Source organism: Balaenoptera ricei, chromosome 18, assembly GCF_028023285.1.
Source record: "Balaenoptera ricei isolate mBalRic1 chromosome 18, mBalRic1.hap2, whole genome shotgun sequence".
NCBI lineage: Eukaryota > Metazoa > Chordata > Mammalia > Artiodactyla > Balaenopteridae > Balaenoptera > Balaenoptera ricei.
Window position 1 is genome coordinate 20,762,967 of NC_082656.1, and position 12,529 is coordinate 20,775,495.

At 38.6% G+C, this 12,529-nt stretch overlaps 1 protein-coding gene across 4 annotated transcripts in view; it reads right to left on the reverse strand.

The window, feature by feature from the left end:
* LRCH1 (leucine rich repeats and calponin homology domain containing 1) overlaps nt 1-12,529 on the reverse strand; it is a 192,132-nt gene that overhangs the window by 21,411 nt on the left and 158,192 nt on the right. For all 4 annotated transcript variants that reach the window (XM_059902540.1, XM_059902539.1, XM_059902538.1 and 1 more), the window contains 2 exons: nt 6,524-6,633; nt 1,963-2,100 (listed from right to left, as the gene is read on the reverse strand). In XM_059902540.1, the coding sequence (XP_059758523.1) occupies nt 1,963-2,100; nt 6,524-6,633 (248 nt within the window). The remainder of the gene's footprint in view (nt 1-1,962; nt 2,101-6,523; nt 6,634-12,529) is intronic.

Genomic DNA, 12,529 nt, shown 5'->3' on the forward strand with positions numbered 1-12,529 from the left:
ATATTTATGAAGAGTTTTAATGACTTGGGGAAATACTTAGGTTTTCATAAATTTTAAAAACTAATAAATAGTATATATGAGAAGCTCACAATTCAAAAACAACTTATATGCAGGAGGAGTGTTAGCAGCATAAAAGCCAAAATGTAAACAGTGGTTGTCTTTGGGTGGTAGGATAGAACATGATATATTTTCCTCCTGCATCTCTCCATTTTCTCCAATCAAGCATTATTCCCATTATATTTTCAATTAGATTTTTTTATTTGAAAAAGATAAAAGGTGACAACCAAAGAATGTGGCATTTTTTTCCTGAAGAATTGATCAAATATACAAATGTGTGTAGATACATGATTCATAGTGTCCTCATACCTTATAACACAATAACTGTATATTTAAATTGGAGGCTGAGGAATCGTACTTTCTTTCTTGTAAGTTGGGGAAAAATACTGAATGAGAATCTGGTACACAGCTGAAACAACTTAATAGTAGTTTGGACTTCAAAACTTTTTCATATTCGATTATAGGACAGAATTTACTGCCCAAACTAAGGCAGATAAAGCAGATTTGAATCAGAAGACAAACTGTTTTGTTTTGGTTTTTTTTCCTGTGTTTTATGAGGCAAAAAAGTGGTCAGTCTTTGGAAGGGAAAATATATTCAACTGTATAGAAAGAAAACTGACAGTTGAAATGCAATCATCAGCTAATTTTTCCTGCTGCCAAGAGAAAAGAAACTAAGAAAAATAATGCCACGATGCTTTCCTGGGCGGGGAGTGGGGCTTCACATGAGGCTTTCACTCCACACATTCTTCATATGGTATTTTATGAACACTGTGCCTTGAGGTTGGGGGCTCTGGCTTTTGAAAAATCTGTTCATAAACACTAATGATCACAATGGCTCGCATTCACATTTATATCACATGTAGGTAGGTCCTCATTTCATCCTCATGGGAGCAGTTCCATGACAGAGAAGAGTCAATCAAGTTAAAGAAAGGTTAAATAACTTTCCCAAAGTCGTACGGACTATATAGATGTGGAATTGGAATCCAACCCCTACATTCTTAGCCACTAAACTCTTCTGCTTCACCTAATAGTAAATAGTATGGATAGAGGTTCTTCTCTACTTGTCTGAACCCTACATAGGCTTCAAAGACCAGCTTATCTTTGATTCCCCCTCCCTCATCTGAATGACCATAAAAGATAACTCCATAGCTCTCTTCTGGATGGTAATATGGTCCATGATGTATAGGAAGAGGATGCCAGTGCCTGCTTTATCTCCCCCACATGGAGACGAGGATTTTTAGGGACTAATGGCATCTCACTCGGTCTCTTTCATCTTTCCCCAGTGTCCTTGGTATCTCCAACCTACCCCTGAGCACAGCTAGTGATCAAGGAATTGTTGAATTAATAACCAGCTGACCAACCTCTGGCCTGACAGGTTACTAATGATATTTTATACAGAATCCACATCTTTTCAGAGCTATCCTAAAATCCTCAATAATTAATAATTATTATATTAATAATTAATATAATAATTAATAATTATAATTATTAATTATAATAATAATGGAAAGAGTTTCCATTTAGAAGAGAACTCACCAACCAAAAGAAGTTTTCCAAAAAGACTTCTCACTGTTTAAATAATTCCTTGTGAGGAATGAATCTTTGTGTCTCTACAGTCTTAAAGTTAGCACCCCAAGCATTTCTTTAACGTGTTTTGCTTTTTATTTGAAGTAAGTTCCTTTTCTGTCATTTACATACTTACTTTAAATATCTTCCCTTTTTACAGTGAAAATGTTGCTTCATTCAGAAATGCTATTCCTTTTCTGCTCTTCTAGTTGTTTGGGGCCCAACACAGAGGATTTGAGCAGGGTCCTGGAGATCCCATCGGTATCTTTAACCAGCAATACTGTCCCAAAGGCGTTTGTTTGATGTAAGAGTTAGTTTCCCTTATATGGTGTTACTTACGACTGCTGGTGAGGGGACATGGATGCTTGCGACGGATCGTGGGCGGATGTGGTTGACCAGATGGCAGAGGACGACGCCATCCATGAGGGCAGCCCCCAGGTCTTCGTGCAGGCTGACCTTGAGTCTCATCTCGATGCTCTGGGAAGGAATCAGAAGGAAGCCAATTGCTCTCAGGCAACTGAGGGTAAAATACAGTTATGGGTATTTATGAATTGAGACTTAAGTTTCATTATGGAGAAGGATAAGAACACGTGGAAAACACTGACATGATTTCAACCTTTTCGAAAGATATTAAAATAAAAATCCCTCTGTAGAAAAACAAATTCAGTTGTGTCTAAAATTTTTAATTAGTTGAATTTTTAAAAGAATGGGCTTCTTGGGACTTCCCTGGTGGTCCAGTGGGAAAGAATCCGCCTTCCAATGCAGGGGAACGCGGGTTCAATCCCTGGTCAGGGAACTAAGATCCCACATGCCGCAGGGCAACTAAGCCCACGCGCCACAACTACTGAGCTCGCGCACCTCAACTAGAGAGCCCGAGTGCCGCAAACTACGGAGCCCATGTGCTCTGGACCCCACGCCACAACTAGAGAAGAGAAAACCCACACGCCACAACTAGAGAGAAGCCCATGTGATGCAACGAAAGATCCCACATGCCACAGTGAAGATCCCATGTGCCACAACAAAGACCTGAGACAGCCAAAAAAAAAATGGACTTCTTAAGTTCAACATTGCCTCAGTCTTAGCAATGAAAATAGAAAAACAGAATGAGTTGAACAATAAAAGCCAAATCCATATGATCGTTTTGCCATGTGTAAAAATATCACATCACTATGTCATACACCTGAAACTAAAATCATATTTTAAGTCAATTATACTTCAATAAAAAATAAATAAAATAAATTAAAAAAAATAAATTAAAAAACCCAAATCCAACTGGTTCAGACAGACTGAAAGGGGCAGAAAAGGGATTAAGAGATGCTTTTCTCTGAGACCATGTTTTAGTTCAAAAATCAATTTTTCCCTCTTTTTAAAAAATTAAACACTTTGAGATAATTATAAATTCATATGGAGTTATAAGAAGTAATACAGAGAGATCTCATGTACCCTTTACCCAGTTTCCCTCTAAGGTAACAACCTTCAAAAATATATACTACAACTTCACAATCGGGACATTGGGCATTGATAGAACATGCCCATCACCACAAGGATCTCTCACAATGCTGTTTTACAGCCACACCCACTTCCCTCCCACCCCCAAGTACCTCTTTGGCTCTACTCCCCTTCTCCTCTCCTTCCAGGACTCCCATGACATGAATGTGTATCACCTGTTACACTCCCACAGGTCCCTGGGGCTCTGTGCGCATTTATTTTCAGTCTGTCTTCTCTCTGCTACTCAGGTTAGGTAATCCCTATTGTTCTTTCTTCCAGTTCACTGATTCTTTCCTCTGTTACCTCCATTCTGCTGTTGAGCCCACCCCCTGGGCTTCTTCTTTTGGATAATGTATTCTGCAGTTCTAAATTTCCATTGGTCCTTCTTTATGTCTTCTATTTCTCTGCTAAGATTTTTTATTCCTTTGCAGAGGCATTCTATTTTTTTCTTCGTTTCACCTGTGTTCGTAATTGCTTGTGGAAGCATTTCTATCACGAACAGTATAAAATCTTTGTCAGATGATAACATCTCTGCCACAAAAGTGTTGTCATCTGTTGATTATCTTTTCACATTCATTCTGGTTCTTGGTAGAATGAGTGATTTTTTTGGTTGAAACCTGGACATTTCTGGTATTATGAGACTCTGGATCCTATTTAAACTTTCTGTTTTAGCTGGCTTTTTTGGACGCTGCTCTGGCAGGGAAAGGGAGGTTACCACCTTGTTACTGCTGTGTAAATGCAGATTCCCACTTGCTGTCAGTGACTGGGGTGGGTGTGGAAATCCAGGCTCCCCATGTGGGCTCCACTGACACCACGGGAGGGGACGGGATCATTCTTAGCTCATGGGAATGAAATTCCTGGCTCCCAACTTGGCCTTCTCTGATACCATCCCAGCAGAGGTTAAAGTCTAGCTGCCTACGCCATTTTTGCAGGCATGGGTAGGGGTGGGACCACGGGTTTTCTGTAGTGTTTAGCTGGAGTAGAGCCTTTAATGTCTAAAAATTTTCTATCTCACTAGACTGCCCCTTTTCTGGTCCTTTGACTAAAGTAAGCAAGCTTTCATTGGGACTTTTTTTTCTTAATTTGTGCCCATTAGCATTTCCGGTTTCCAACTACTTCACCTTCAAGTCTGAGAAAGATAAGGCAAAAAAGAAATCCCACTGGACTCACCACCACTGTCATTCCTAGTCCCAAGGAGCCCAGCTAGTCTGAATTATTCTCTCCACTTTTCAGAGTGTTCCTATGCTTATTTTATATATAATCACCAGGGGTTTTAGTTGTACTTAGTGGGATGAATGGGGAAAAGTACATCAACTCCATCTCCTCAGAAGCAGAAGTAGATAGATCAGTTTTTAAAACTTCAAATACAAATTTCTGCTTTACAGCAGAAGCTCCTTGTAAATGGATAACAGCGTAAGAAAGGATGACTTTATTGGGAGATCTGCAATAAGTGAAGCACTTGAAAATCAGTGCATGTAACAGTCTTGCATAATTCTCTTTCAGAACTGTCTTGTATTGACACCTCATTTTTTTCCAAGCATGCTTTCAGTCTCTAATTTTACATCACTAAATTAAAACATAAGCTATCAATATGACCCAGGCTTTAAGATAAAATTATATCACTCTTTGAGAGGCATAGCTCAACTTCTGATCTTATTTTTACATATCTCTGAAAGTTCACCTCCCAAGCTTACGGCACATCCAAATATCCTAGGCAAATGACAGAGGTCTGACTTGCCCTATGTGACTGTTAAGTCAACCACAGTGGCTTAAAGTGGTGGTAAGAGGGCTTCCTTGGTGGCGCAGTGGTTGAGAGTCTGCCTGCCAATGCAGGGGACATGGGTTCGAGCCCTGGTCTGGGAAGATCCCACATCCATGGAGCAACTAGGCCCGTGAGCCACAACTACTGAGCCTGCGCGTCTGGAGCCTGTGCTCTGCAACAAGAGAGGCCGCGATAGTGAGAGGCCCGCGCACCACGATAAGAGTGGCCCCCGCTCGCCGCAACTAGAGAAAGCCCTCGCACAGAAACAAAGACCCAACACAGCCAAATAAAAAACAAATAAATAATTAATTAAAAACTTTAAAAAAAAAGTGGTGGTAAGAGGTTTCTGGGTTTTTTTTCTTTCCTCCTGACAACGTGCTAAACCGTATATAAAGTATCATCTGCAACAACAAAGATTCTGACCTACCTTAATTCAGCTTTAATTTTAATTATAGGATTCACTGCTCATTTGCAGAACTCATTGCTCTCTGAAATTGTGTATTTATTTGTTTCCTTCTTACTTACTCTGTCTTCTCAATAGACTACAGGCTTCATGAAAGCAGGGAACTTTTTGTTCTTTTCTCTGTCTATCACCTAGACTATACCAGCCTGGCACAGAGAGCAGTCAATAATCATTTGCTAGTGAAGGGAGAAGATGTAGTATAAAATCCACCCCCTCAAGAAGCTTCTTATATTCGTCTAGTTCATGGCTATGGTTCTTCTCTTTAAATATAAAGAACTTATGTAGTAATTCATGATGTACTGCCTTTAATAATTAATACCAGTGTGTTCTTTGGTGACTGACCCTTGTCCTGCTGTTTGATCTTCCACATATTTACGTACGATCCTCCTAACTAGACACAAAGACCATGAGGGTAGAAAAATACATACACAGTTCCCACTAGGAGCTGTGCTGGGGATAGAAACACAACAAGGAATAAGACAGCCATGGTCCCTGCCGTCACCAAGCTTGAAATCTTCCCTGGCACCCAGCACAAGACTTCACTCTTGGTAGGAACTCAAACGGTTTGCCTATTATGACACTCGAAAATTCTGGCCGGTTTGGGGTACATAGTAAGGATAACTATAAATATCTTTAAATTCATGGGATATCAGTAAGTAAATTAATAACAGTGCATTTTTTAAAGCGCACCAGAACTGAAATAATACTAGCTTTTATACATAGGTATTAAGTATTTCTACTTACATTATCTCATATATTTCTCATAAAATCCCATGAAGGTAGATGGGAACTATTGTTTTTAATACATGAAAAGACCCAAACTCAGGGATGTTAAGTGACTTGTCCAATATCAAACAGTGAGCTGGCTAGATTTGAAACTAGATGTTCAGTCTGCAGTGCTTCAAAGTCTACTTTTTTTTTTTAAAGATTTTTTTGATGTGGACCATTTTTAAAGTCTTTATTAAATTTGTTACAATATTCCTTCGGTTTTATGGTTTGGTTTTTTGGCCACGAGGCATGTGGGATCTTAGTTCCCCACCAGGGATCGAACCCACACCCCTTGTATTGGAAGGTGAAGTCTTAACCACTGGACCACCAGGGAAGTCCCCAATGTCTACTTTTTAAAAATACAGAATGCTGCTTCAATTCTGGAAATAATTATTCAGTTATACAATGTTTCCCGGTACCTCTCTGAGCTGTTCCACCAGTTCTTTTTCTTCTCTCAACTGTTCCATTTTCCGCCGAATTGTAAACTGTGGGTCTATAGATTCCAAATTTCTCTGTGGTCTAAGAAACACTGTAACAGAAAGGGAAAAAAGCCTTTATGGAGCACCTAGTACAGGTTGCCGTATAGGGCTGCTCATATTTAAATCAAATAGTTTATTTATCCCAAATAATTCATTCGCCACTCACAAAACAATAAATTCTGACTTCACATGAAAAGCTTGATTCGAATATTCTAGAGAAGATATGTATTCAATTATTCAGGGTTGTGTGGACGAACCATCAGCTGAATCCAGGAAAGGGCTTGGTCATCCTTGGCACCATTCCAGACCCCTTCTCTCTCATTTTTCCACTGCTTTTATTCCAAGTTTTCATCTACACTCCAGGTTTCACAATCCTTTCATTAAATTTGGATACTTCTTTTCAACTAATAAGACAGAATTGCTTTACAGGTTACAAACAAGCACAGGTTAAGGATTCTGTTGGCTGAGGTTTTTCACCAGCCTGGGTTAGGAACTAAGTGATAATACACACTATCCACTCAGATAGGTATCTGGGTGTGGAGGGAAAAATTCTGCCTTCTATCATGTCACTGACAACATATCCCCAAAAGTCAGCTCTTCAGAGATGACCACAGACTCCTTTTAGAAAAGCTGGCAAGATGGGAGACAGTTTGAAGAGATCATCTCTGGCTGCAGGTCCTTAAAATTACAACCTCCAGAAACAGCGACTCACAGTGGCAACTCTGGAAGGAGTTAAGGCTCTGGTTGCAGAGAAAATGAATGCTCTCAACCTTTGAAGGATGACATCTTTTAAAGACTAACAGAGAAGGTACAAAATATGCTATGTACGGGCAGAGTGATTATGGCAATTTTTATTAGGATACAAAGCCCAGGGCGAATTTAAACTTGAATCTTTTTCTTGCTTGAGATTCTTATCTTATGAAGACTGTCAACTTTCCATGCACACCAGAGGGGGCAAAGAACGGTTAAGAGCTGTAGCTGGTTCCCCGTGTCCCATAGATTTTCAGATTGGGGGCGGGGGGGGGGTACGAATGAGGGGGGCGCTTCAGAAAATTTGGGGCAGAGAACTCCAATTTTAAAAATCAATACCATGTAGAAGGCTGCCCTGACATACTGCAATTCTAGGAGTTTCAATCACCGTATCTTCAATAATGTAGAATAAGAAGATTATGTAACGTTTATTCTATTCTGCCAAACATTTGCTATGAACCACTTGAAAAGCATTTCAATTTGTTTTTTAATTAAATATGGTTTACAAATATACTTCGAATGAAAACAACTGGAGTCCACCATATAATCAATTATCCCATATTCACCCAACTACATCGTTTTAACCTCAATTTGTATCTTTGAACCAAAATACTTTAATAAGTGTCTTAAGTATTTTCGTTCTAAATCAGTTCTCGGATATCTGAATCAGCACTCTGGTGCTCTATAGAGGACCAGAAAGTTGACACATCTTAAGAAATCCGTGACTTACAGAAGTTAATGGAGCGAGGGAATGATCTATTGTATATGTTAACACCTTCTGGAACCTCAGAGAGAAGTCAGCCTGGGGCCTGGGCTTCTGCCTCAAGCCACCTAAGGAAATCACAAGCAGAAAGAGCCAAAGTCTTGTCACCGAGACCTACAAAAACCAAAGCCCACAGGAAGCGAGACCAATTGTTTCAAAATAAAGGCAAGGCAGGCAAAGGAAGTAGGGTGGACCAACCAGCAGGGAGAGATGAGAAGTTCACAGAGCAAAGGGAAATGAGGAAGAATTTGACAAAATAAGAAGCACGGAAGAAACTGGAAATGCATTACATTTGCCTTTGCACCATATTGAGACCAACCAAAAAAATCTACCCATTTAAACATAGTGACCAGAAGAGATATATATTAAAATGCAAAGTCTAGAAATAATCCCCACCCCCAAAGAAAAAGTCAACCAAATTTACCAAAAAAGTCAAGGAATGTGGACTTAGCTGAGTAATACACACACTGGCCAGCAAGGGGAGCCCCAGAACCGTTTAAACAAATCTAATGTTTTCTTTGGAGGTTTTATTTTCCTCTGCCTTTTTTTCTGGGGTAAATCTTATCTAATACTACATGTTTAATATTTTCAGTATGTTTTTACTGGCAGATTTCATTCTGAATACGAAGCTATCAGGAAGTTAAATTAACCGTGAGCTTTTGGCTAACAACACACTCTTCAAGTATCTATACCCTGTTAGAGCCCTGTGTATGACACCAAGATAATTCAGTGGTATCTGGGTTTTAATTTCCTGGCATTGCTTTTCATCTTAAATTCCCATACGTCTCAAAAAATACAAAATGCATGCTTGGGTATTTGCTTTATGAATGTATGCAGTCAAAAAGTGTTAAAACATATGTGAACCATTATTTTTAAAATGAATACTTCAAATGTACATAAAATTACTGGAAACCTGACTATAATACTACTAGTTTTCTAAATAGATTAATTATTGTAGAATATATTAGAATTTAAAACGAACTATTTAAACTAATAATAAATCTACAGAGCACATAAGTTTGTTATGACAGAATAATTTTAATAGGACCATTATGGTAGCTCTGATTATTTTATCCACATTTTTTTGTTTTTTGTTTTTATTATTAATTTTGTAAGTGAAATAGGGAGCATTTTCTTTTTTCTTTTTTTTAATTTTATTTATTTATTTTATTTATGGCTGTGTTGGGTCTTCGTTTCTGTGCGAGGGCTTTCTCTAGTTGTGGCAAGCGGGGGCCACTCTTCATCGCGGTGCGCGGGCCTCTCACTATCGCGGCCTCTCTTGTTGCGGAGCACAGGCTCCAGACGCGCAGGCTCAGTAGTTGTGGCTCACGGGCCTAGTCGCTCCACAGCATGTGGGATCTTCCCAGACCAGGGCTTGAACCTGTGTTCCCTGCATTAGCAGGCAGATTCTCAACCACTGCGCCACCAGGGAAGCCCCCCTGCCCCCAGTTTTTTTTTTTCTTTCAAGTCATATTTAAGTAATAAATGCAGTGACCAGCCTGGTCAAAACTTCAGGAAGCTGATCTATGGAGGAATTATTCTGGTCTTGCTTAATTTCATATCACTACATTTCAAGAACTCCCCTACTTAATTCAGGGGAATAAAAGTTTAGCTTGTGGCTGCAAGACAATATTAAGAGCCGCCCTGTTAGCAACTGTCTTTCACATCAAATGTCACACTGATTGTGTAAATAAGAAGAAAAAAAAAGGGGCAAGGGAGCAGAGTGAGGGTGTGTGTCAGTGTGTGTATGTGTACACACACATATGCATGCACAAGGGGTAGGAAGAGACAAGGAAATAGGTGATTTAAGATGCAGGAAAAAATGAGTCCTGCTTAGCTGTTTAATTACTGTATATCAAATATTGATAACATTCAAAGAATGAAAACGACGATTTGTTCATATTTGCAATTTCTTTAGCTGAAGAGACAAATTTCTAAGCAAAGACTCTGCAGGGAATGGTGAATATGCTTATGCAGAATATCAAATGCATCCTTGCAGGTACACGTCGAAGTCCACTGATTTTTCCGTTATCTCTACCTCCTCCTTCACCCTCCTCCTCATCTTCATCCCTGACCTGGGAGTGGTCTGTCAGCTGTGAATGTACAACATGCTTTATCTGTGTCTCTCATGACACTCTTCACTTTCTGTCTTACAGGAGAGATCTGCTTTTCTCCATTAGGACTCTGTAAGAGTTTATGTTTGTTTCCAATTTAAACCTCTACCCCTGCCCCACAAAGCAGTTTGTTAGATGAATAAACAAACAAGTGTTTCAAAAACTCCCTCATTCAAAGATCACTTTATATGGAGAACACCTTGTCAGAGATAACCCTACCCTGATAATCAGTCATCTCAATTTTTTTTAACATGAAAAATCTCCTAAAACTTAGTCTCCAGGTCTGAATGCATTAGACTCTGAAATTAAAGTTCCACGAAGGCAGAGATCTAGTCTGTCTTTTTCAGATCTGTATCCACAGTAACGAGCATCATGCCTAACACACAGGAGGCACTCAGTAAATATTTAAGGATGTGCACAAGAAACTTTTTCTAAATGTTGTAAAAGTATCTTTCCGTTAAGCAAAGAAAGCTCCCTCCTCTAAAAATTGCCTGAAATGCTACTTATTTAATTATTAAGTGAAAGGAACTTTGCATAGAAATTAGCAGTCTATACTATTAACCTTTGTTATCTAAATTTAACTCTAGATTTCTTCTCTGTGGACTCATGAGGTTTTGGAATTTGGCTCTCAACTTCTCCTTGGAAATTAAAAACCTGGACTCGGTGTGATGTTGAAGACATACAAATTCAAGGGCAGCAATATGGTGGCTTTGAAAAAGTATCATGAGCTGTAGATCCAGGTTAATGTGAATCAGAAATCTGATTAGTGCATTCATTTATTCCCTCTGGTGCCCAAAAATGAATTATGTAAATCCTCTGCCCTCAAAACGCTCAAATTTGCTTTCTATGGTCTTGGGCAGTTTATTCAACCCAGTGGTTTTCACCTACTTAAACATAACATAAAATCAGTAAAATAATAAGAATAATAATCAGTGCGAAGATTCCATGCTACTCCAAATAAATCAGCACAGGCAGTGTGGGGTATAGGCAGCTATTGTTTATAAAATGCCCAGGTGATTCTAATATGAAGACAGGCTGAGAACCACTGAAACACCTCTCATCTCACAGCTTCAGTTTCATCCTTTTTGTAATGGGGAAAATAATACCTAGAAGTGCAAGATTATGGTAAAACAATTCCAGAAAATGTCTGTAAACTGGCCCAAGATAGATATGTCCATTCATTCACTTTCCAGTGAGAGTTTAAAGATCAATTTTAAGTATAAATTAGCACCCACCAATTCACAGCAAATGAAAAAGGGAAAATAATTCAAAGGAAGACAGGAACGATTTCAATTTCAAAATGAAGGGGGAAAGGAAAGAAAGATGCAGCAGAGTAGTAAGAGGGCACAAGAAAAGGAGCAGAAGAGAAGTTTTCAAGTTAAGAACAACTTGAAGTGAAGCTGCCCCATCCAGTTCCAGGGGTGGAAAGACATACAGACACATATCCACATCCTTGCCCATCCATTTTAGGAGGCAGAACTTTGGGGACTGTGGGAATTCAAACTCCCAAGGAACTTCTAGCCAGTTTGCCTTTTTTTTATTTCTTTGAAGAATGAGTTTTAGGGAAAATAGGGAATTTGAAATGAGATATATTTGAAACAAAATATTAGAAACCTATGTTTATTATTTTAAATGTATTTCTTTAAATAAAATTTAAATTTTACTTAAATATTGAAATTTAAAAGAAGGGTAATTTTAACATAAAGCAAGACAGTGAACAAGGTATAAAAATGCCAACTTTACCAAAAATAATTAATAAAAATATAAATGAAAGGCAAGCTACATTATGCTGGGTTGAGTTGGTAATATGATGCCATTTATTTACACAGGGTGAGATAGCTGCAGATATTGGATAATGGAGAAAATATGAGGAAACAGAACTGCTGGGGTAATCAGCTTTGAAATGCCATGAGAGGCCACTGAATAGGATCTACTATTTCAGAGGAACCAGTAAGAACAACATAAAAGTAGGCTGTATTCCTCTTCCAACCTTAGCGCATATACTTGGGGATACATATAGTGCTTCTTCATTAATTTAAAAAATGTATTGGAAAATGTATTCAAATCAGAAGGCAATATTTAGCAAAAGAGAATGAAGATTCTCTTTGAAAGGTCAGATCTGGGAACCTACACAAATATTTGCAAAGATTTCTGCTGCCAGAAAATTAATAGATAATTAATAGAAAATTATCTCTTGCCCAGGGCATACTGTAGACAAATTGCAAATAGGGGGAAATAACAACTATCCAATATCTGACATGATTAACCCAGGTAGATGAATACTGAAAACAATCCTTTTATTATTTGTGTGTGTGTGTG